This window comes from Zootoca vivipara, chromosome 1 (genome assembly GCF_963506605.1).
Source record: "Zootoca vivipara chromosome 1, rZooViv1.1, whole genome shotgun sequence".
Lineage (NCBI taxonomy): Eukaryota > Metazoa > Chordata > Lepidosauria > Squamata > Lacertidae > Zootoca > Zootoca vivipara.
Genome location: NC_083276.1, coordinates 45,924,416 through 45,950,315, shown reverse-complemented (window position 1 = coordinate 45,950,315; position 25,900 = coordinate 45,924,416). Strand labels below are relative to the sequence as shown.

Below are 25,900 nucleotides of genomic sequence, written 5' to 3'. Positions count from 1 at the left end.
TACTATCTAAATCCCCAATGTTTGGATATAAAGCGGTCCCACAAAGACCCACCTGCGCGCCAAGAGCGGTGGGCAGAGCAGAAGAAGCACAGGCCAGGGAGTTCGCCTCAACCATCAGCTCCTCGTCAATTTTACTCTTTTTTTATTTTACGCGTGAAACGCAGCATGCAAACTTTGGACATCTCGGCTCACTGGCTGCTAAACCACCGCTTGGGGGAGGACTTGGACCAACTGAGGCTTGGAGGGAGCAGGCTGGCACTCTTGAGGCAGGGGAGAGATCTTGCCCTGTGGATCACAGCAAACGAGGGAGAGAAGTCTAGATCTCTCAACTCGGAGGGAAACGGCTGAAAGAACTTCATGGAGCCAGGAGCCGTGACAAAAACGGCTGCAGCGACCCGAGGTCGTGACGGAGATTGCTGCCTGCAGGAGCCCCCAGGAGGAAAACGGATACCCTGAGCAGAAGAGCCGCCTGCCAATGGTAAAATGCAAGGATTTTGTTTTGGTTTTTTGCTGTATTCTGGAGGAATGTGAAGCTATGGTAGCTGTATGAAGATGTCATTGGTAGACTACAATCCTAGATCTATTTACGTAGGAGTAAGTCCCATTAAATCCAGTGTGAATTTCTTTTGAGTAGGCATTACCTTTTCGCCCAGGCTTTCCCTGAAGGTTGAACCAGCAATGTTGATGTACTAATCTGATCTATTCATTTATAATGTATTTGTTCTCTCAGTGTAATTTTATTGTTGACCAAATCTCATAGAATTGTAGCGTTGGACGGGACCACAAGGGTCATTTAGTTCAACCCCTTGTAATGCAGGAGTATTTTGCCCAACATAGGGCTCAAACACACAGCTCTGAGATTAAGAATCCAATGTTCTACTGACTGAGTTATCTCTTTGCCAGATAATGCTGGTGAAGAATCCTACGGTAGGTCAGTGGTAGAACATCTGCTTTGTATGCATAATGTCTCAGGTTCAATCCCTGACATTTCCAGGTAAGGCTTGAAGATACCTCAGTCTGAAATCCTGGAGACTGTCAGTCAGTGTAAACCGGGCATAGGCAAACTCGGCCCTCCAGATATTTTGGGACTACAACTCCCATCATTCCTAACAGGACCAGTGGTCAGGGATGATGGGAGTTGTAGTCCCAAAACATCTGGAGGGCCGAGTTTGCCTATGCCTGGTGTAGACAATACTGAGTTATATGGACCAATAGTCTGACACAATAAAAGGCAACTTCCTATTTTCTTATTTTATGTCATTCATTATCATGGTGTTTTTTTTAAAAAAAACATTGGTGTTACAGAGAGTTTTGAAAGTGCTTATGTGTATATGTATATGCACACATATATACATATTGTGGGTTTTTTTCAGTGAGTGCAAAATTTTATCTGGAGATAAATTACATCAAAGATCAGTTTAAAAATGCTAATGAAAACCTTACAGACACAAATATATGTCTTGCAAATTACTCTACTTAATTTCCTTTCTCAGTTTTCGATATAGCGAGTGCATTGTTCACTTCTCTGATCTACTGTGTGCTTCCTTCCTGCATTGATTCTATTGGATGGATTCTTGAAATCAGTCTTCTTAAGCGATATAGCAGTATAGTCCTGTAAAACAAAGTCAGGCCAATAGCAGCAAAAATGACAAAAGCAGTTCCTACAATAATTGCTATCACGATACCACTCATGCCTTGTGGAGTTGGTCCACTGTCAATGCTGCCACCGTAGCCTTTATTTAGACAGTCAGGAGGAGCCCAGCCATAATCACAATGACAATGTTTGTGGTTGTTGCATTTTCCCCGATTATGGCACTTTGACACATTACAATCATACTTCAAGAGGGACATGCTCTTGCATTCCCTATTAATGCACAACATCCCAGTCCCACAAGGGGTGCCATCTCTCACTGCTGCAATATCGATTATCTCCATTCCAAAGTGGTAATCTATACCCCAGCATTGGGTACTGCCAATTGAGGTTTGAATTATGGTGCGGTGTTCCACCAAAGAAGGAAGTTTCTGCACGTTAGCGCACTGGATTTGTCCACACAAGCCATTCTCAGCATTACATTTCTTGTAAGTTCCAAGTCCCAGGCCACAGTTGCCAAAGCGATCACCACGAGCATTCATTACTCTGAAGCAATTGTCTGAAGCAGCTGATGCTTTCTTGCCAAAGATCATTTTACACTGCTCACTGTGAGTAGCGCAATTCCCATGATAACAGTGTACAGCACTATCGCATGGGGCACCATCTTGTATATAAACATCTTCAGGACAAAATTGTGATGACCCGTTGCAGTACTCAGGAAGATCGCAGTTGCTAGTTTTCTCTCTGCAAATAGTTCCAGCTGGAAGATACTGACACTTAGTGCAGCACTGTCCAAAAGCACAAGTGGCACCTGGACTCAGCCTACAATTAGATTGGCAACATGGATCTGACTTACACTTAGCTGGTGAGCCACAGTCACATTGCTCTCCATCTTCCACTATTTCATTGCCACAATAATTGAGATTATTATTTTTATCAGCTGTTGGTGGAGTGAGCAAGCAGTTAGAGTTCCTTAGTTTGTAATAATAGTTATAACTGCAATTGCTAAACTGATCAACTTCATCTGGAAAAGCAGCCATGATGCAGGATTTTTGTTCACAAGTACAGTATGTTTCATCATGTTGCATGCCAAGATTATGTCCTAATTCATGGGCAAAAAGTACAGCAAAAAAGGACACACTGTAACCCACATAAGATTCAACACCAGATGCCCAGTGAGAGCTACAAATTGTTGCTATGAATGCTAATCCAGCTGTCTGTCCATACAGTTTATGTACAAATAAGTGACCAGCATCATTAGGTAAATGTTTATTTAGTGTGTTTTTTCTCCAAGCATTGAAAGTTTCAAGTAATTGTGACATTTTATCAGCAATTGGTATGAGGTTCTTTTCTGACCATATCTCCAAGCCAGCTACAGACAAGACAACACCAAGAGGCTTATAGAATGCATTGGCAGTATGGACTATCTCTAGAACACGTGCACTGGTCAAAGTTTGATTTCTCCCAAGCTGGATGTATAGTTTTTGTTCCACCACAATTGCAACTTCTACATACCTGGAGTCTGTCCACCAGTCATTTTCAGAACGTTTGGCTGGTAAATGCTCTCTCTCCGGGATCATGGCCTCTTGACGACGTTGTTCTTCCTCTGTTAGCCCACACTTCATATGGATAGCATCCTCTTTTTCTTCCAACCTATATACCATGTGCTGAGAAGTAGTAGATGCCTGAATAGGCTCAATTTCATAGGTGCCATTTTCTAAGTGCAGCAGACCCCTGAGGCCCCCTGAGCAAGTACTGAGGGTGACCCAAGAGGAAGGCTTGCCTTGTACAAAGCCACGGTAGAAGCAGTCATCTCTGATGAAAGGATAGTCCATCTGGAGGTCCCCTTCCTTACTGTAAGTGAAGACAGGGAAATGTTTAGGGACAAAGCCCCTCTTTTGCTTGAGATGAATCACATGCTCTTTCCCCTCAATTTGCAATAGGTACGTGACATCGTGGGGATTTTGTTCTCCATATCTGGGGGTCAATTTCTTTGGGATGGTCACCTCATAAGAGGCATATCTAAAACCTTGTGGTGGTTTCTGATCTGCATTCCCACTCACAATATTGGATGAAATCAGCACTAGCAGCCACACATGGTGATTAGTCATTTTCCCTGACAGTGGAAAGCAACCTCCAGAATACCCTGCTCTAGCTTTCTATCCCAGCCCCAAAAGCCTCCCACAGCTCAGCTGAGAGCAGACCAGAAAGAAGTTGAGAAGGTGGTTGTATGTGAGCTAGACAAGGAAAGGGAAGATTCTGACCCTGGCAACAGTCATTGCAGTTACCTTTAGAATGTAGGCGGAGCCTGGAGAATCAGAGAAAGAATAGAATGGAGAATAGGGAAGCACATGGTGGAAAGGGAAAGGTGTAATAAGATGGCTGGGTTAAAGGGTTACGGGAAGAAGAGGCAAGTGCAATGGGAAGTTGAGAAGCAGGGGACCAGGAAATGGGAGATAGTTCAATATGTTGACAGTGTAATAATAGACATGTATGGTATGCAGGATTCGGGGCAGGTGTATAACATCCATTTGATGAAGGGACCTTCTTTGGAATTTTTACTAATATTCTGAGAGTAGACTGGAAGATGTGGGATATGCGGATATAACCCATGGGTTAGTACATAGGTTCCCCCCCCCCTTTTGTATTTAGATCTTGGTTCAAGTTCTCACCCAGGAAAACCTAGGACCTTAGGAGTTAAAAGACCCCCTTTTTAGTGTAAGTGAAGACTGGTACATTTTTAGGGACAAAGCCCCTCTTGCCTGAGCTGCAGCACATGGCTTTCCCCCTCAAACTGAGCAGCTAGGTAATGTCGGGGTTCTTGTTTTCCGCATCTGGAGGTCAGTTTCATTGGGATGATCACATTGTAAGAGCTATGCCTAAAGCCCTGAGGCACTGTCTGACCATTGGACTCACTGAGTCTCCTCCATAGGATCATTATCAATGCTAAACACCATTGCGAATCATTTGTCTGATAGGAAAAAGTCCTCTAGAGCACCCCACTCTGGTGCAGAATTGGCAGCAGATGAGGAAATATATTCTGTTCCTTGCAATGAGTTAGTAGCTTTACAATTGGAATGTAGGTGGAGCTTGGTAAAGGACTGAGCAGAATGGTGAGAGAGTAGGTTATCGTTTGAATGCGCATGGAGCTTGGTCAGTGATGGGTAGAACAAAATGGAGGAAAATGGCAAAGGAAAGGGAAAGGTGCCTGAAGCATGATTGGCTGAAAGCATTTCAGGAAGAAGAATGAGGTGTGATGGGAACATGAGATGAAACAGATAAAAAAACAGACAAACTGACAATGGAGTAACAGAGATGTGTGGTATGCATTTACAGAAAGACACTGTAGCCACATTACTAAACATTCTGGGAGTACACATTGTTTTCTTGGTACATGATTTGAAGGAATCATGTAGCACATAAACAGGAGCAACCTCTACCAGGAGAATATGGGATGTGAGGAGCAGCAGGTTGTAGTAAGTATACAGAAGTGATACTGGGTGCAAGTTGCTCCAGCTCAGCCTCCCCCAGACTTTAAATTGTATATGTATTTATTTATGACTAGAAAAACCTATCAAAAAATAATTCCTTTTTTTTAAAAAAGACAGTCTTCAGAGAGAATCAAACATTTGGGCCAATAGGCAAAACCTTTGTATTAATAGACCGTTCATCTTATTGTTTTGTCGAATACAACCCTTGTTGAATGTACAGGCTAGCCTAGTCAATTGGTTGTGGTCAGAGTTGAGTTGTCAGGGAGCCAGTCATCTGAGCTTCCCATCTCTTGTGGTCGGGGAGGGACATTGAGCACAATCCATAGTCAAATAAGAGGACCTCTGGGGGCTTAGGCAGGCCACTGTGCACCCAAGTTTCATGTGAGATAGCCTACCAGTACAGGCCATGCTAGTGTGGGTAGTGTGCTAATTGAGCACAAAGATTCTGCATGCCAGTGAAAGCTGGGTTTGTGTTAGGAGGGAATAAGTGAATAACAATTATATGATGCATTCTGCAGTGGGGGGATTTTAAGTGGAAATCCAAACAAGCCTCAGACCCCCCCCTCTAAACTGCTTGTCAAAAGCTAAATGACTTAAATTGCCCTCTCAGACCTCCTCCTAGACCAAATTAAGTACCCAGTTGCCTTTCAAAGAAATCAAATATACATTGTACATGGCCCAGATTAATCACTGACTACTGTACTGTGTTCAGTTGGATGGGTTCTTGCCCTCAGTCTTCTCCAGCATTGCATCAGTCCATATCTCAAATAAACACACAGACACACATAGTGATGTTAAATTCTTAATAATCTTTTGGAGAATATTCTCGATTAATGAGAATATTAGAGAATTTTCATTTAAAATAGGAGAACATTCATTTTAATGCATTGAAAATGATACAATTAGTTAATATACATCAGATGGTAACCAAAAACTGTACAGATACTTTTATTCAATGGGGCAATGCAGTGAATTCACATTCTTTGATAAATAAAAATATAGAAACGTCAACTGTTTAAATCAAGACCACCTCACATGCTGTTACACATAATTGTACTTTAGGTACTTTAAGTGCATAAAGCATTAAAGCTACTTTCTGTAAAAAATAATAATTAAAAAATCACACTGTATGACCAAGGGTATAGAATTGCTAAGAATAAGGTCACACCAAAATAGAAAAAAAGCTATTACATATAGTTGAAATACATAAATTCAAATGTTCATGAAATTAAATGAATAGCATTTTTAAAAATAAAAAATGTTTTCTGTAGCTCACATTTCAGAACTGCCAATTGTGAGTGACACAATGCCCAGTAATGTACAGTAACTGCATCCAAAAAATAAATAAATCATTATTCATTACTTGCACTGGCAATATCACAGCGTGACGTATTATTTACTAGGTTTTTTTAAATGTAGGTTGTAAAACTGGTTCTTACATCAGAATTTACAGTTTGTGGAGAATATTTTCTGGAGAATTTTCTAGCAGAGAATATTCTCGAGAATATTCTCCAGTGAATATTCTTACCTCACATCACTAGGCACACACCAGCTGTAGCACTAATAACAAATTCAATTCCTCCAGCAGTTGCTGCAATGACAGTGTCCTGGTTTGGTGGAGGAGGGCCACTGTCAATGCTCCCACCATAGCCTTCATCTAGAGTTTGAAGAGGACCAGCCATAATCCCAATCACAATTTGTGTGTGTGTTGCATATTTCATACATTTCATATATTTCATATGCATACAAAGACAGCACTTTGTAATTCATACTTCTAGAAGGGCACATTCTAGCATTCCCCTTAATATACATCATGCTCTTGCCACAAGAAGTCCCATCTCTCACTGCTCCAGTATCAGGTTTGGTCAGTCAGGAGGGGCCCAGCCAGAAACACAATGACAATGTTGGTAGCTGTTGCATATTCCCCTATAATGGCACTTTGTGACATTACAATCATATTTCAAGAGTGACCACCCTCTTGCACTCGCCATTAATACACATCATGTTCTTGCCACAAGGAGTCCCACCTCTCACTGCTCCAATATCAGGTATACCCTTCCACTGTGGTAGTCTGTTCCCCAGCAGTTCTAATTGCCAATAAGTGTATTAACTACGGTGCCGCATTCTGCATTATATGGTCCATTATTTCATGCACATCGGTTTGGCACATTCAATGCATTGTTCAATTCTGTGATTTAGTCTGGACTTTCTTCTTTTTTAATATCTTGCCCATGCTTTCTTTCTCTCAATCTGACAAACATTTCTCTCAAGTGCTTCCTGAAATAAATACCCAGAACAAGAAGAACACAAAAAACAAATATAATTACTCCTGTAATTGCTGCTATGCTGGAATTAGGGCTAAAAATATTCTGTGGTGGAGGGGGTCCACTATCAATGCTGCCGCCAGGGTGGATAAAAATCAATGATTTTTTTAAAAAAATCAAAAAAATAGGATTTTTTTGATTTAAATCGGATTTTTTTGATTTAAATCGATTTGTTTGATTTAAATTGGATTTTTTAAAATAAAATGCTTTTCGAGGAAAATATATTGCCATCCAAAGGTTATTCCATCATGAAATAAAGATTAGTTTTTTAATTATGTAGAATAAGGTTGTATATGTTTAATTTTTTGGGTAAATAAATTCCATTAATCCATTCACAATGCCATGCTCTTCCAGAGGTTTTTGTAAGATTATTGGGCAGTTTCTCTGCCTACAAGATATTATCACAGATGCTTGGTTTACTTTTGCAGTTCTCAAAACTGAATTTGACTCAACAGAGATCACATGCCTCTTCTTCACAGCAAAAATGTTATAACATGAACAGAGTTGAGAAAAAGACCTTAATCCTATTGTTCAACAAACCTATGAATACAGAAACAACCCCTTCAGTGCTAAATTTCAAGAAGTTCAGTGAATAGAGTAGAAACAATATTTTTCTGATTGTTTGGAGTGGATAGTATTTAGGTTTTTCATGTGTAGGCTGGGCTGACTGTCTAAATTTCTTAAAATATATATATTTTGTTTTTGTTTAGCCAAATTAGTTAACAAGCATGGATGTTTGTTTAAGCAAATAACATATGCTGTAATGTTATTGTTTCAGTTGAATAAATCTATATAAATTGTTATTATTAAGGTAATGATTATTTTTCTCCTTCCTAAGTACAACAGTAAAGTTGTCCAAATATGAATGATTAACCTATTAAACTGGGGATAAAAAACTAATATGAACAGTTGTTATTCTAAAAATCTTCATCTACTTGCATATTAAAGTTATACCAGCAAAAATTAGTCTTTATGTAGAAAACTATGATTTAAATCAAGCCTTGCTGACTAGTGATTTAAATCGTGATTTAAATCAGTTTGATTTAAATCAAATCCACCCTGGCTGCCACCATAGCCTTTTTTGTGACAGTAAGGAGGAGCCCAACCATAATCACAATGACAATGTTTGTAAGTGTTGCATATACCCCTATAGTGGCACTTTTGGAAATTACAATCATAGTTCAAGAGAGATACACTCTTGCACTGCCTATTAATGCACATCATGTCATGGCCACAAGGAGTCCCATCCCTCACTGCTCCAATATCAAGTATTTCCATCCCACTGTGGTAGTCAGTACCCCAGCATTGTCTATCTCCAGACTGTGTTTGAATTATAGTGTTGTGCTGTTCTAAAGAAGGTAATTCATCAATATTATCACATTGGATTCGACCACACAGGAGATTTGTAGTGTTACATTTCTTATAAGTTCCATGTCTAAGGCCGCAGTTGCCAAAGCGATCCCCTTGACCATTCAGTTTATTGAAGCAATCCTTTGATGCACTGGTTGCTTTGTTGCCAAAGATCATTTTGCACTGCCTATCGTGAGTTGTGCAATTCCCATGATAACAGTATGCACCATCACTACACGGGGCACCATCTTGTACATAAACATCTTCAGGACACCATTCTGAAGTCCCGTTGCAGTACTCGGGGAGATCACAACTGCTAACCTCTTGTCTGCAGACATAATGAGCTGGAAGATACTGACACTTAGCACAACACCGTCCAAAAGCACAACTGGCACCTGGGTGCAGCATGCAATTAGACTGGCAACATGGATCCAACTTGCATTGATCTGGTGAACCACAGTCACATTGCTCTCCATCTTCCACTACTTTGTTACCACACTGTTTGAGTTTATACATTTTATCAGGCTCTGGCGGAATTAACAAACATGGAGTGTTCCTTAGCTCAAAATAATTCTGATAACTGCAGTTGCTAAACTTATCTGTGTTTGCCTGAGCTGCAGCCATAATGCACTTACTTCGTTCACAAGTACAGTATTTTGAATCATGTTGCATGCCAAGATTATGTCCTAATTCATGAGTAAATGTATTAGAAAAATGTATTAGAAAAATCAGACAAACTATAGCCAACATATGATTCAACACCACATGCCCGATCAGTCCAACAGATTGTTCCTAAATATGATAATCCTCGCGTACGTCCAAAACCCTTATATACAAATAAATGAGCAGCATCGTTCTTTAAATGTTTATTTAGGGTGTTTGTTCTCCAGTCATTGAAATTAGAAAGAAGGGTGTTAATGTTGTTATCAATCACAATGAGGTTCTTTTCTGACCAAATCTCCAATCCAACAAGAGTCACGACAACACCAATTTGCTTATATAAAGAATTAGCAACATGAATGACATCTAGAACTCGCATTGCAGCAACAGTTTCATTTCTATCAATTCTCACATATCTTTCGTAATCCACAACAATTGCAACCTCTGCATAACGGGTGTGTGTCCACCAACCTCCTTCTGGAGCACCCTTAGCCACTATATCTGTTTTTCGGATCATGGCCTCTTGATGCCTTTGCTCTTCTTCTGTTAACCCACACATCATGCGTGCAGCACCCTCTATTTCTTCCAACCTATACACCACATGTTGAGAAGAAGCAGATCTCTGCACAGGCTGAATTTCATAGGTGTCATTTTCTAAATGCAGCAGACCCCTGAGACCCCCTGAGCAAGTGCTGAGGGTGACCCAGGAGGAAGGCTTGTCTTGTACAAAGCCATGGTAGAAGCAGTCATCTCTGATGAAAGGATAGTCCGTCTGGAGGTCTCCCTTCTTACTGTAAGTGAAGACAGGGAGGTGTTTAGTGACAAAGCCCCTGTTCTGCTTAAGATGCACTACATGGCCCCTTCTCTCAATCTGCAGTAGGTAAGTGACATCATGATGTTCTTGTCCATACCTAGGGACTAGTTTTCTTGGGATGGTCACCTCATAAGAGGCATACATAAAGCCTTGTGGTGGTTTCTGACCTGCAGTCTCACACAAAATATTCAATGAGATCAACACCAGTTACCATGTGTAAGGGTTGGTCATTTTCTCTGACTGGGAAAGCAACCTCCAGAGTATCCTGCTTTGGCTTCTTATCCGAGCCCCAAAAGCTTCCCACAGTTGAGAGCAGACCAGAAAGAAGATAAGGTGGTTGTTTGTGAGACCATCAACGAAAGGGATGGTTCTGTCCATAGCAACAGCTATTGCAGTTACCTTTAGAATGTAGGTGGAGCTTGGAGAGTCAGAGAAGGAATAGAATGGAGAATGGGGAGGCACATGGTGGAAAGGGAAAGATGTTGCAGAGGTGACTGGGTGAATGGGACACAGGAAGAAATGGGTGCTCACTATTTTCAGGTGGGCAGCAGTTGCAGCACCTTGCTCTCCACGGCCATCCTGGCTGTAAACTCATGTATGTTTGTCAACTGTTCTGGGAATTGCCCCAGCTAGCATGTTCTCAGGGTGGAACTCCCTTCTTAACCTCAGCTTCAAAGGGGCCAATCAGAGGTTGGGCAGCACCTTGCTAGCTAGCCGAACATTGGCTTCTGCCATGCCTGCACCAGGCAGCAACACTTTAAAAGAGCTGTCGGCACTTGCCTTCCACAGCGTTGTCGGCCAAAGAGCAATCCTACCCTCCCTCCCTCCCTTATATTTTATTGGTTTTTTTTTACATTTGTAGGTCAATGTCCTATAATGTTTAACCATATTTCACTTTTCAGGTTGCTGCTTTGATTCCTTATGCCTTCCTTGCTATGGTTGCTAGTCAGGAAGGAATTTGCCTGCAGATGAACTGGACCGCCTGGAGGTTTTGCCTTCCCCACAGCAAAAAATCTCAACTTTTAGTAGTTAAAGCACTGGGTGGAATCCTAGTCTTCAGGTTTTGGGTGAAGTGGTGTATCACCCTGTCCTGACCCAGCAACATATTCAGGGTTCCCCATTAGAGGGATCTTGGTGGAAGTATCTGTCCAGAAGCCAAGCATGAGGCTGATGGGCCATAGAGCTTTCAGCGGTGACCCTGGCTCAGCGACTTAGCGAGGCCTTAATCCTTGGCACTACCCTGAAAATGTTCCAGCACCTCTGGCAGGCTTCCCAAAGTGACTGGGGCAACCTAGTCCAAACGGGCAGGGAACAAATAATAATATTAATATTAATAATAATAATAATAATATTTATAAGGCTGGAATGGATATACACCCAACGCCTGAGCCAAAATTCCACCTATACCTGTAATCAATAAAGTTGTGGCCATTTTTAATCCAAATCACTGTCTGTGCAAGTTTGGTCTATTACATCTCACTTTGGTCACATGCTGGGAGGGGAGGCGCTGCGACTAGGACTGCAAATTAAGTGCAATGGGAAGTTGAGAAGCAGAGGACCAAGAAATGGAAGAGAGTCCAATAAACTGACAGTAGAAACATAGACATGTAGGGCATGCAGGATTTGAGGTATGCACATAGCGTGTATTTGATGGGGACCTCCCTTTTCACTATTTACTAACATTCTGAAAGTAGATGGGAATATGCAGATACAACCCTTATGTCAGTAACTAGGAATTATTTTCCTATTGTATTTAGAACCAAGTCAAACCCTCATTCCGTAAAACCTAGAATCCCACAAAAGATGTTTGAATAGCAGTTCTTCTATCTTCACTTACCTGAAGTAAGGCCCAAATGACCATATTTATTCAGCTTAGCAAACCACATTAACAAGAGACTGGTAAAGTAGACAAAACCATAAAGTTATCCCCAAGTTCAAAACTGTCCACCTCCTCCAAAGGTCTTGATGTTTCAATGTAATCCTTTGACTTTGTTCGTGGTTGACTCAAGGATGCAGTCATGATGTGGGGTCCATTGTAATTTCCAAGAAGATGCATAAACTTGATAGTGTTGTAATATAATATCTCCAGTATGTTTATCTGGGTGCATTGCGAATACTTTAGGCAATCAGTGGCAGGTGCAGATTTGTATTCCAAGCAGCAGCAAAGCATTCCTGTATAGCAACTTCTGGTCTTTGCACCATCAGCCAATTGTAAATGCAGGTGAGAGCCCAGATGTTAATGTGACTCAAACACATTCCTTCTTGGTAGAGATTTCAGCTAGGAAGAAAGTGCCCACTTATAGTGATCTTGGCTGATAGTAATTACAGCACAGGTCTTTACTGCAGAAGTTAGCAGATCTCGAAGCTCTCAGCACATCAATAGTACATCTAACAGCAAGCAACAAATCTTCATTTCACAAAGGAAGACCATTTTAATCTTCTTCAGCAGAACTGAGCCCTTGCACTGCCGGGGACACTTGTGCTTAGGGTGAAATGAGCTCTTTTAAAACTTATTGAGGGTTACTGGGGAACAGTGTCCCAAACACTCATTGGTGCTGAACACATTGCAACAGTTAAAGTTAAGCATATGTTACAGCTCCACCAAACATGCAAATCAGTCTCCTTCACAGGGATACATCTTGGGTTTTTTACAATAAGAGTATGGTACCAGACTTAACCATTTGGCAACGTCTGTTTCTCTATCAGGAAGATGTGGGTTGCAAGGCACAGTAGTGGAAGTAATAACTATTGAATAATAACAAATTTAGGTTGCTATAGCTAATATTTGACAACTGGATTTAGCGGTTTAGTGCTTTTAAATGTTTATTTGTCTATTATTTATATACAGTAAACATGTCTCTGAACAACAAACACTACAGATAAAATCTTTTAAATGTGCAGTCACCAGATCAAACAGAATAAACAATAAAAGACAGTGAGGAGGAGATACCATTGCCCAGAAATAGCCACAGCGAGTGTGTGACCCAAGCAATATCTCACAATCAAGAAAACACCCTTAAAAATTCACTAAACATATTTTTGCAAACTGTCTGAAATGTATAACAATTATACACTGTGAAGTCCCTCATACCACCACCTTTGCCATATGTGAGTATTGTGCCTTGCCTATACTACAGTGCTCCAACATTATTCCTCCTCGACAGTGGGAAGCAACAGCATCCACACAGAGGAGACACTCTCATCTCCATAGGCAGGTAAGCTTTGTGTTGGTTGAAGCCAGGCACTCCACTATATAAACATTGCCATTGCTAGCCTTGCAGGAGCAATCCTCAAGGGCAGAAGGGAGTAGCAGGGAGATGTGAGGGAGAAATGGGGGGGGGTAAATTAAGCCTGTTACGATGCCAGCCATGAGGGTTGCCTGTTGGACAAAATAGCAGGGGAAGGTTGGTCATATGGGTTGCTGAGGGAAGATGGGTCAACAGGACTCTTTGGTAGATGCATGACTATTGGTTCATGCAGTACTTCTCCTGGTTTGCTTAAGTGTACCTGAATTCAGGGAAAGCCTCCTCCCTTTGCTACCCACCTGTCAAAATGGCCCACACGGGGGAGCTCAGCATCTGGCCCACTGATTATCATCACCTGTTCCCAACACAAGCAGTTCTACTAAGGCCTCCTCTTCCTCCAGCCCCTGAGTTTCTTGGCATCTATGATTGGGGGGCAGGAGGGAGAGAGGCAAATGCTCAACGATGTGTCAGATCATTAAGTACTTATGAAATTCTCTGTTGTATTTGCAGTCTGCGTTTGAGATCTTGGAACTCTCTTTTTCTCCTGACTCAATCTTTTCTTCTTCTTTTTGCAAGGCAAGAAAAAGGTGAGGTCATTTTCTTCCTGGTGCAGCTCAAAATTCCATATTCTGCTTCCCAACCCCATGCTCTATGGCAAGAATGGGGAACATCCAGTTGTTGCTGGACTACAAATCCCAAAATCTTTAACTGGGGGTTATCATCCAACAATATCTGGAGGGTGTCTCGTTCCCCACCACTGTCATATGGAGTGAGCCACTGGAGGAGGAATGCTGTCAATTTGTGTTTGTGGCTGCCTTTATTGCATGGTCTGTCTCCTCCCTTTCACTGCTCGTCTTTCCCTTCAATGTGTGTGGCTGAAGGTTTAGCACCTCCCATCAGAACCTCATCTTGATCCCTTATTCCATTGTCCCAGAGGGCTGTGTGAGTGACTAAAATACCTGCCTGTAAGACTTACAGTAGTTGGGTCATTGCTGGTTCCAGCATTGATAGATTGGGGGGTGCTATAGCATCATCTTATGTGTGTTATGATGCATGATGTGTATTGGGAAGAGGCATTCGCATAGCAGCAGTGCTTCTGAAGGTTTCTGTGGGAAAATAATGATATTGGGAAATGTGGCTTTTGCTCAGTGTGCAGTTATCCATTCCAGAAAACAGATGTTTCCCTCAGTATTTAGTGGAACAACATTTCAGAGGATTAGAGGATAGATAGCCTTGATAAAAAGCAGGTTTCTTACCTGTTGATGAGTCCAAGATTTTCATAAACTGATGTGCCAAGGAAAGTAACTCCACAAAAGGTAGTGAAATAATAATAATCAAAAAGCTTTCACTCAAAGTTACATTTTTGTAAAATACTGCCTATTGTTTTCTTTGTATATTTTTTATACAATGTGCATTGTTGACTTCCATGATCTATTGTGGGTTTTATTCCTGTTTAGATTCAGTTTGAAGGAATCTTGAACTCAGTCTTTTAAATTAGTTTCTCAGTCCATTTCCTTTAAACCAACACTAACAGAAGGAAAAGGATAGATACAATTCCTATAAAAATTCCTACTTTGTAGCCAATCCTGCGTGGTGGAGGGGGGCCACTGTCAATGCTGCCACCATAGCCTTCATTGAGACAATCTGGAGGAGCCCAGCCATAATCACAATGGCAATGTTTGTAAGTGTTGCATCTTCCCCGATTATGGCACTTCGTCAGATTACAATCATATTTCAAGAGGGACACACTCTTGCACTCCCCATTAATACACATCATTCTCTTGCCACAAGGAGTCCCATCTCTCACTGCTCCAATATCAGGTATCTCCATTCCAATGTGGTAGTCTGTACCCCAGCATTTCCTATTGCCAATGGGTATTTGAAGTATTGTGCTGTGTTGCTTCAAAGAAGGTAACTTAGTAATGTTATCACACTGAATTCGACCACACAAGCTATTGGTAGCATTACATTTCTTATAAGTGCCATGTCTAAGGCCACAGTTGCCAAAGCGATCACCTCGGGCATTCATCTCTTTGAAGCAAACCTCTGAAGCAGCTGTTGCTTTCTTGCCAAATATCATTCTGCACTGTCTGTTATGGGTTGTGCAATTCCCATGGTAACAGTATGCACCATTCCCGCATGGGGCACCATCTTGTACATGCACATCTTCAGGACACCATTCTGAAGTCCCATTGCAGTATTCAGGAAGATCACAGGGGCCAACCTTCTGTCTGCAAACAGAATGAACTGGACGATACCGACACTTAGCACAGCAAAGTCCAAAAGCACAAGTAGCAGCAGAACGCAGCATACAATTAGATCGGCAACATGGATCTGACTTACATTCACGTTTTGAACCACAGTCACATTGTTCTCCATTTTCCACTACTTTGTTGCCACAAGATGTGACTTTCTGCATTCTATAAGGGTCTGGTGGAATTAACAAGCAATGAGAGTTCCTTATTTTGTAATAATCTTTATAACTGCAATTACTAAATTTATCAGTGTTAGCTTGATCTGCAGCCATAATGCAGGCATGTTGATCACAAGTACAGTGTCTTCCATCGTGTTGCATGCCAAGATTATGTCCTAATTCATGGGCAAATGTGTTAGAAATATGGAACAAACTAGAAGTTGTATAGGATTCAACACCAGATGCCCAAAGGGTACTACAAACTGCACCTATGTATGCTAACCCCAGTGTACTTCCAAAACTCTTATATACAAATAAGTGAGCAGCATCATTCTTCATATGTTTAACTAGTGAGGCTGTTCTCCAGCGTGAGAAACTCCTAAGTGTCTCATATATGTTGTTAGTAACTTGAATGAGGTTCTTTTCTGACCATATCTCCAGTGCAGATATAGACAATTCAACAGAAAGTGGCTCATATAGTACATTGGCGGTGTGGAGGACATCCAGAACTTGCATAACAACACGGCTTTCATTTCTGCCGAACTTGACATATCGTTCATGTTCTACCACAATCGCAACCTCCACGTACCTAGTGTGTCCCCACCAGCCTTCACCAGCAGCACTGTGGGTCAATATATTCCTTGTGGTTTGCATCATGGCCAGCTGATGGCTTTGCTCTTCCTCTGTTAACCCGCACCTCATGCGGATAGCCCCATCCTTTTCTTCCAACCTATACACCACATGTTGAGAAGCAGAAGATACCTGAACAGGTTCAATTTCATAGGTGTTATTTTCAAAGTGCAGCACACCCCTGAGCCACCCTGAACAAGTGCTGAGGGTAACCCAAGAGGAAGGCTTGCCTTGTACAAAGCCACGGTAGAAGCAGTCATTTCTGATGAAAGGATAGTCCATCTGAGGGTCCCCCTCCTTACTGTAAGTGATGACAGGGAGTTGTTTAGGGACAATACCCCTCTTTTGCTTCAGCTGCACCACATGACCCTGCCCCTCAATCCGCAGCAAGTAGGTGACATCACTGGGTTCTTGTTGTCCATAACCATAGGTCAGTTTTCTAGGAGTGGTCACTTCATAAGAGGCATACCTATAACCTTTTGGTGGTGTTTGACCTGCAGCCTCAACCAGAGCATTCCGTAGTATCAGTATTAACAAGCTGGCAGAATTGCTAATCATTTCCACCAAGAGACAAAATTTTCTGCTGAATTACTCTACTCCAGCTTCTTATACAGGGCAAGGAAGCCCTCTGTAGCTGCAGGTGGGCCTGTAGCAAGACTGGAAGGAGACTGTATGTGGGATAAAGAAGGAGGATGATTCTGACCATAGCAACAGTGAGTAGAATCACTTTTTGGAATGTGGGCGGAGTTTGAAGTATCCATGATGGAACAGAATGGGAAAATAACAACAGAGGGTGTCTAGTAGTGGTGGGAAATACTTTCTGGCTGGGAGACCACACTGGCCTGTCAACTGGGAGATATCAAATTTGACAGGTGAGTAGGGCTGCCCACCCATCAGTCACCTGGCATTACAGTGACATCGGGGAATGCTGCTGTGCTTTGAAGCCCTGAGTTGGGGGACTTTAAAGTGCAGTGTGTGGCTATTTGAAAGCCCTTTGCAAGCAGCCTCATGTTTTTGCTTTAAACCCCTGGAATTTGGATGTTTAAAGCAGAAGTGCAAGGCTGTTTGCTAAGGGCTTTGAAACAGCCCCATGCTGTTCTTTGAACTTCTGGTTTTCAGAATAGCAGTACAGAGGTGTTTGAATGTCTGGTTGTTATGTACATTAACCACTAGACATACATTATCCCTGACATATACACAAAAATGAAGGCATGAAAAGAATGGGAAGAAAATGACAAATTTCCTATGGGCAGGGAGAAATGCCAAATAAGTATCTTTAGGAAATACGGAGATTTGAGTATCCTTACTTTGCAAACTATGGCAAGTTCTTAAAGAAATGGGAGTGCCTGATCACCTCATCTGTCTCCTGAGAAGTCTTTATGTGGGACAAGAAGCTACAGTTAGAACTGGATATGGAACAACTGACTGGTTCAAAATTGGGAAAGGAGTACGACAAGGTTGTATATTGTCTCCCTGCTTATTTAACTTATATGCAGAATTCATCATGCGAAAGGCTGGACTAGATGAATCCCAAGACTGAATTAAGATTGCCGGAAGAAATATCAACAACCTCAGATATGCAGATGACACAACCTTGAGGGCAGAAAGTGAGGAGGAATTAAATAACCTTTTAATGAGGGTGAAAGAGGAGAGCGCATAATATGGTCTGAAGCTCAACATCCAAAAAAAAACCAAGATCATGGCCACTGGTCCCATCACCTCCTGGCAAATAGAAGGGGAAGAAATGGAGGCAGTGAGAGATTTTACTTTCTTGGGCTCCTTGATCACTGCAGATGGTGACAGCAGTCACAAAATTAAAAGACGCCTGCTTATTGGGAGAAAAGCAATGACAAACCTAGACAGCATCTTAAAAAGCAGAGACATCACCTTGCCGACAAAGGTCCGTATAGTTAAAGCTATGGTTTTCCCAGTAGTGATGTAAGGAAGTGAGAGCTGGACCATAAAGAAGGCTGATCACCAAAGAATTGATGCTTTTGAATTATGGTGCTGGAGGAGACTCTTGAGAGTCCCATGGACTGCAAGAAGATCAAACCTATCCATTCTGAAGGAGATCAGCCCTGAGTGCTCACTAGGATCGTGAAGCTGAGGCTTCAATACTTATCCACCTCATGAGAAGAGAAGACTCCCTGGAAAAGACCCTGATGTTGGGAAAGATTGAGGGCACTAGGAGAAGGGGACGACAGAGGACGAGATGGTTGGACAGTGTTCTCGAAACTACCAACATGAGTTTGACCAAACTGCGGGAGGCAGTGGAAGACAGGAGTGCCTGGCGTGCTATGGTCCATGGGGTCACGAAGAGTTGGACACGACTAAACAACTAAACAACAACAACAACTTTGCAATATGAATACTGCAATGTGAATACTTTTGTGAATTACAAGTTGGTTTACGAGAGATTATTTAAATATTTATGTTTATACTGCAATAACAAAAACAAACTGACAGATAAAGATACAAAGAAAATATATTTCTAAAATACATTGGGTGAAATTTCGGTACATTATTGTACCCCAAGGCAAGCATTCATGTTTTGTGAGATAGGCACATGAAGGGGCTGAGACTCACAGAGCTTTCATCTAAATTTTTCTAGAGAGAACTCTGTGAGATCACTTCCTTTGTTTGCCTTGGCAGGAAGTTGTAGCACTATATACGTCCTTGCTGTCTAGGCATCTCTCTTTCTTCATTATGCCTCCAAGCTGACCACACATGCATGTCTGAGCTCTGCAGCTGAGACACCATTTTGAAAATAATAATAATAATAATAATAATAATAATAATAATAATAATAATAATACACTGCCAATAATAATAATAATAATAATAATAATAATAATAATAATACACTGACTAGGTTTCCCCAGCTACTTTGGGTAGCTTTCAGCAAAATATAAAAACACCAACTAAGCTATTCAGCACTGAATCCTCATTGTGCCATCTGACAGAACTTTTACTGGAAGTGTGGAGCCTTTTATAGTTCGGCCTGAAGGAGTTGGCAAGAACTGACAGCAACTCACTGTGAATTGTTTGCAAAGCATTTTGATGATAAAATTGTTTGCATCTATCAAGATATCGACTCTGCTGTTACAGCATATGAATCTCAAGGGGTGTCAAGAGCACTGTCTAGTCCTGTTGTGTTGGATGAGTTTCAGTTGGTAAGGCTTGAGGAAGTGGACAAGTTGCTTGGATTGGTTAACCACTTGCACTCTGAGGCCTTGCCCCTCTTGGCTGATAAAAACTAGCAGGAAGATAACAACAGAAGACCCCCTTTTGGACCTTTGTGTGGAAATGATCTGGTATTGAAGATTGGGAAAACAATGTTCAGCATACTAAGGAACAGCTGAATATTACCCTGCAATACAGCTGGATACCATCCTGGAGTGAACACTTTGAATAATCTTTATATCCATAATTGACAGGTGGAGAATCAGAAGTCCTTTTTCTCTCTCTCTCTATTTTTATGCTCTTTATTTCCTGTTATTTCTTTTCTGTCCACTTTACTCTTGTTTTGTGACATCTTCTTCTCTGGGTTAATGAGGGTTTGCACAGGAAGGTGACAGATGAATGGTGAAGGAACCTGTGTGAGAAGTAGGGAAGGGAAGATCTCCCAGGGTGGGAGGCTGGGAGAAGAAAGGGAAGCCCCCAGGTGAGATTTGGGAAGGTCCACCCTTTTTGTTTGTGACAAGGGTAAAGATCTACCTCTTGTAAAGGTAAAGGGACCCCTGACCATTAGGTCCAGTTGTGACCAACTCTGGGGTTGCGGCGCTCATCTTGCTCTATTGGCCGAGGGAGCCGGCATACAGCTTCCAGGTCATGTGGCCAGTATGACTAAGCCGCTTCTGGCGAACCAGAGCAGCACACGGAAACGCCATTTACCTTCCCACCGGAGCGGTACCTATTCATCTACTTGCACTTTGACGTGCTTTCGAACTACTAGGTTGACAGGAGCAGGGACCAAGCAACAGGAGCTCACTCCATCGTGGGGATTTGAACATTCATATAATTGAAGCAAGCCCTTGAAGCACCGGTTGCTTTGTTGCCAAATATCATTTTACACTGTCCACTGTGAGTTGTGCAATTCCCATGATAACAGTATACACCAACACTACACGGGGTGCCATCTTGTACATAAACATCTTCAGGAGAACCGCAGTCACATTGCTCTCCATCTTCCATTACCTTGTTGCCACAGTATGCAAATTTAAACATTTTATCAGAGTCTGGTGGAATGAATAAACATGGATTGTTCCTTAGCTTGTAGTACTCATTGTAACTGCAATTGCTTAATTTATCAGTTTGCGTGAAATGCAGCCATAATGCATTTAGGCCGATCACATTTACAAAATTCTCCATCATGTTGCATGCCAAGATTATGTCCTAATTCATGAGTAAATATGACAGAAAATTCAAACAAACTAAAACCCATATATGATTCAACTCCAGTTGCCATATATTGATCGCAAACTGTTCCTAGGAAAGCTTTTCCAGGTGTAAAGTCAAACTTCTTATATATGAATAAATGAGAAGCATCATTTTGTATATGCCTAGTGAGTGATTCTCTTTTCCAGAGATTAAAATTATCTAGTGTAATATCCATATCATTAACAACTTTTATGGGGTTTCTTGCTGACCATATCTCCAGTGCAGTTATAGACAACTCAACAGCAAGCGGCTCATATAGTGAGTTTGAAGTGCGGATGACATCCAAAACGTCCATAGTAACATGACTTTCATTTCTGTTAAACTTGGCATATAGTTGATGCTCTATCACAATTGAAAGCTTCACGTACCGGGTATGTGCATACCAGACTCCTCTTCCTTTGCTAGCCCACACCTCATGTGAACAGCATCCTCCTTTTCTTCCAACCTATACACCACATGTTGAGAAGAAGAAGCAGACGCCTGAATAGGTTCAACTTCATAGGTGCCATTTTCTAAGTGCAACAGACCCATGAGGCCTCCTGAGCAAGTGCTGAGGGTGACCCAGGAGGAAGGCTTGTCTTGTACAAAGCCACGGTAGAAGCAGTCATCTCTGATGAAAGGATAGTCTGTCTGGAGGTCTCCCTCCTTACTTCTAGTTACAGGTAGGTAGCCGTGTTGGTCTGAGTCGAAGCAAAATAAAAAATTCCTTCAGTAGCACCTTAAAGACCAACTAAGTTTATATTTTGGTGTGAGCTTTCGTGTGCATGCACACTTCTTCAGATACACTAGAAACAGAAGTGTCAGACCCTATATATATACAGAGGGTGGTGGGGGTGGGTGGGAATGGGTGATGGGCTGATGGGAGTGGTAAACCTGTAGATGGCTGTTAATGGCTGCTGATGGCTGCAATTAGTCCTGGGCTGAGGTGCTAAAGAAAGCTTGATCATGCATAATGAGATAAGAATCCGAATCCGATAAGAATCATGCATAATGAGATAAGAACTCCTCACCCACAATAATACAACCACCAGACTTGACATGGACACTGGTACCAGAGCCTGCAATAAACCCAGATGCCAACTTTGCAGCCACATACACCCGGACAACATCATTACTGGCCCCAACAACATCCAACATACCATCTCAGGACTATTTAATTGCTCATCTTCTAACATTGTGTATGCCATCAAATGCCAACGGTGCCCTTCAGCTCTCTATATTGGACAAACAGGCCAAACCCTACGCCAAAGGATAAATGGACATAAATCTGACATCAGGAACCATAAGACTGAAAAACCAGTAGGAGAACACTTCAATCTCCCAGGACATTCTATACAAGATCTCAAAGCAGCTGTTTTATTACAGAGAAATTTCAGGAACAGACTGGAAAGAGAAGTTGCTGAATTGGAAATCATTACCAAGCTTAAAACCATGGAAGCACCTGGGATGAATAGAGACATCGGATTCTTATCTCATTATGCATGATCAAGCTTTCTTTAGCACCTCAGCCCAGGACTAATTGCAGCCATCAGCAGCCATTAACAGCCATCTACAGGTTTACCACTCCCATCAGCCCATCACCCATTCCCACCCACCCCCACCACCCTCTGTATATATATAGGGTCTGACACTTCTGTTTCTAGTGTATCTGAAGAAGTGTGCATGCACACGAAAGCTCATACCAAAATATAAACTTAGTTGGTCTTTAAGGTGCTACTGAAGGAATTTTTTATTTTGCTCCCTCCTTACTGTAAGTGAAGACAGGGAGGTGTTTACCGGTAGCAGTGAAGCCCCTCTCCTGCTTGAGATACACAACATGGCCCTTCCCCTCAATCTGCAGCAGGTACGTGACATCATGGGGTTCTTATAGTCCATATCTGGGGGTCAGTTTCCTTGGGATGACCACTTCATAAGAAGCATATCTAAAACCCTGTGGTGGTTTCTGACCTGCATTCTCACTCAAAACATTCCATGAAATCAGCATCAGCAGCCAGGCAAGATCATTAGTCATTTTCCCTGACGGGTGAATGAATTCACTAGAGCACGCCACTCTTGCATGTCATTCAACACACGGAAGCTTCCTTTGAACCTCAAGCAAGTTGGGAAGCAAGAGAATTATGTCCATAGCAACAGTCAGTAGATTTACCTTTGGAATTTGGGCGGAGCTTGGTTGAGCACAGAACTTAGTAGAGAAAATGGATGGAAGAGAGGTTTAGCTGAACAGGCACTTACAGAACATAAGAAAAAACCCTGCTGGATCAGACCAAAGGTCCATCTGATGCAACATATTGTTTCTTCAGTGGCCAAGCAGTTCCCACTAGGAAGCCCACAATCAGGAACTGTATGTTTACCCCACTTGTGATACTCGGGAAGTGCTATTGAGTCACATACTGCCTCTAATAATTGAGGCATGCCAGCCATTTTGGCAAGTAGCCTTTGATAGCCTTATCCTTCATAGATTTTGTCTAACTCTGTTTTAAAGTTACACGAGTTGATGGCCATCATTGTACCTTGTGGGAGCAAATTACATAATGTACCTGAGGTGAGGTGGTGAGCTTGTCTGGACATTTTCATGGTGGAGAGCTCAGTAGCAACTTGCATGGTATGCCCCTTGCAAAACTACCCCAACCCATGATACAGTTTCTGTTTGTAACATGAGGAAGCAACTAACTCTCTGCTTTGGGGCATTGCAGGTTGAGTCTGCTCAAAATTGCCAACCAAGTCAGGTTATCAGTTCCTTTATGGAGTAATCCATAGCTTCAACCAAACAAATACACTTGCTTCTCTCAGATGTATGTATGTATGACCCAACCCAAAGAGAATATTTGTGGTTTCAGAAAGTTGGGGGTTTTCACTCTTCACCCCAGAGTGACATGGCATGGGACATTTCAAGGAAAATTTGTCAAGTCATTTTGTCAAGTGTAAGCAACTCCCTTCCTATATTCATCCTAGAGATCCCTCCTTTTCACATAGGAACTTGTGAGCCCTAAATGTACTGTATTTCAGTGGCTTTTTCACTGACAAGTTAGCAATGTAAAATATCTGGCTTATCTGGGAAGCTGAATTTTGGAATAGGAGAAGTGGAGTTTTGAGGTAATGCTCTACTTAAATCCCATTTCAGTAGAAGGGGGATATATCTTCTAGTTAGAGAAAAAGAATCCTAAACCAGTTAGCAGAGGAGGGTGCACTAATCCCCTGGTCTGATATACTGAGTCCAATAGAGGAGCCTCAAGTCTGAGACTTCTAAGGGTTGGGAATCTGAAGGACAATAGGCAGGTTAGTACTAGCCTGACAGAGAGTACTAGCCAGTTTCAGTTGTTGAAACCCAAGCTGTAACACCTCTGTAACTAGTCTAAGTAACTGAAGTAAACCTAAGATGCACATGTAACATATTATTGAAAAACCTGCGACATCTACTGAACTCAATTTATAGTTTACTGATTCCAACTCCCAACATATCTCTTTTTACCATTCTTCTGAAATATTTCCTTTTTCTGTTTTAACTTGCATAAGACTCAAAGTGCCAGTTTAAAAGTGGTGGTGGTGGTGCTATATTAAATAAAGGACCACTCTGCATCTGTTCTGGGGCTGAGTTATATACCCAAGAGGCAGTACTCTGTGAAGGTGGGACAATATTTTAAACCAAGCCTAAGAACTACATACAGTACACTACCACAAGGCTAACTTACTCTTGCTGGGTGGGGGGCACATTTAAGTCACCATCACATCAGGTTTTCTGGTTCCCCAGTACTGGCAGTAAAATATGCCTCAATTAGGGGGAAAGGTATAGGGTCCACCACAGAGGAAACTGGTAAAAAGGAAGCTGAAAAGCAAATTCAAGAGGGTAAAATCACTCCAAAAGGTGTCTGAACACCGTTGGAAGTAACTTGAACTTGCAATAATTTAACCTGAGTCATTATAAAACAAACTAGCAGCCTATAGATCAGGCGTCCCCAAACTTTGGCCCTCCAGATGTTTTGGACTACAATTCCCATCATCCCTGACCACTGGTCCTCTTAGCTAGGGATCATGGGAGTTGTAGGCCAAAACATCTGGAGGGCCGCAGTTTGGGGATGCCTGCTATAGATGGATGGCTATTGTGCTTTAAAAGCTGCTAGGGAGGAGAATTACCTATTACTGTAAATAAGTGTGTGTTTTGTGAGGAGGTAAGTTCTGGTTACAGAAAGCTGATTTCATAGACTTGTTTTTAATTGTTTAATTGTTTTTTAGGGAACTTCACCAGAAGCAAAGAAATGTGCTTGTTTGAATTTACAATGAAGAGACAGATAGTTGAAGCTCACAAGAGCTTGGCATTCTTATCAAAACAAGGGTAGATCAGTAGCAGAAGTTGTATAATTGATAAATTACCACTGTCCATGTGCAAAGTTTAGACTTCAAATGTTTTTCAGGCCAAAAGCAGGAGGTTGTTGTGTTAATCCTGCCTCCTGCACTCATGGGCTCATTTTCTTACAGTTTCACAGAAGCATCCATACTTTTGCCTGAGAAATGTTGGTGGGTAGGAGAGCAGCTTGGCCACCCACTCCAATCTTTGGACCAGAGAGGGGAAGGAAGACAAGGTAAGTTGATAATGCTGCTTCCTTTTCCTTGTCCTGTTTCCCCTGCAGGCTGCTCCATCCCCGCCCTCCTCATCCCCTTCTAATTGGCCTAGAAGGGGAAGACGATCTGGAATGCAGCAAAATGGTGGGCCTACTATTGGTGGAAAGGGATGGAACTCAGCCACAGGAGACACATACTTGCCTGGCTGGCTGGCTCCCATCCTCCTTCCTGCTCATACAGGCAACTAGGGGAAACAACTGACAAGCAGGCAGATGATTTCCAGAGAAAGTCACTTAGTTGCCTTGGTAAATACAGACACAGCATGATTAAAATATTTAAAGGTTTTCCTCCCTCAGTGGTGCGACCCCCTGGGTGCTTTAAAAAT

The 25,900-nt window shown here is 41.9% G+C and overlaps 4 protein-coding genes and 1 pseudogene across 4 annotated transcripts; all 5 read right to left on the bottom strand.

The window, feature by feature from the left end:
- Positions 1-1,529: 1,529 nt before the first annotated feature.
- LOC118075476 (disintegrin and metalloproteinase domain-containing protein 20-like) lies at positions 1,530-3,711 on the bottom strand. The gene has a single exon (XM_060273772.1). It carries the CDS (start codon positions 3,700-3,702, stop codon positions 1,531-1,533), a length of 2,172 nt encoding a protein of 723 aa, XP_060129755.1. The 5' UTR covers positions 3,703-3,711; the 3' UTR covers position 1,530.
- Positions 3,712-6,761: 3,050 nt separating this feature from the next.
- On the bottom strand, positions 6,762-9,506 carry LOC132592010 (disintegrin and metalloproteinase domain-containing protein 20-like). The gene has a single exon (XM_060273797.1). The coding sequence runs from the start codon at positions 9,504-9,506 to the stop codon at positions 8,415-8,417; it is 1,092 nt and encodes a 363-aa protein (XP_060129780.1). The 3' UTR covers positions 6,762-8,414.
- LOC118084039 (disintegrin and metalloproteinase domain-containing protein 20-like) lies at positions 9,463-11,070 on the bottom strand. The gene has a single exon (XM_035113274.2). The coding sequence runs from the start codon at positions 10,372-10,374 to the stop codon at positions 9,463-9,465; it is 912 nt and encodes a 303-aa protein (XP_034969165.2). The 5' UTR covers positions 10,375-11,070.
- Positions 11,071-13,309: 2,239 nt separating this feature from the next.
- Positions 13,310-17,076, bottom strand: LOC118084017 (disintegrin and metalloproteinase domain-containing protein 20-like). The gene has a single exon (XM_035113238.2). It carries the CDS (start codon positions 17,074-17,076, stop codon positions 14,992-14,994), a length of 2,085 nt encoding a protein of 694 aa, XP_034969129.1. The 3' UTR covers positions 13,310-14,991.
- Positions 17,077-20,349: 3,273 nt separating this feature from the next.
- LOC118075469 (disintegrin and metalloproteinase domain-containing protein 20-like) lies at positions 20,350-25,735 on the bottom strand (annotated as a pseudogene).
- Positions 25,736-25,900: the final 165 nt, after the last annotated feature.

Excerpts from the sequence above, each read along its gene's own strand:
- LOC118084039 (XM_035113274.2), bottom strand. The coding sequence starts at position 10,374 with ATGTATGCCTCTTATGAGGTGACCATCCCAAGAAAACTAGTCCCTAGG.
- LOC118084017 (XM_035113238.2), bottom strand. The coding sequence starts at position 17,076 with ATGATTAGCAATTCTGCCAGCTTGTTAATACTGATACTACGGAATGCT.
- LOC132592010 (XM_060273797.1), bottom strand. The coding sequence starts at position 9,506 with ATGTTGGCTATAGTTTGTCTGATTTTTCTAATACATTTTTCTAATACA.
- LOC118075476 (XM_060273772.1), bottom strand. The coding sequence starts at position 3,702 with ATGACTAATCACCATGTGTGGCTGCTAGTGCTGATTTCATCCAATATT.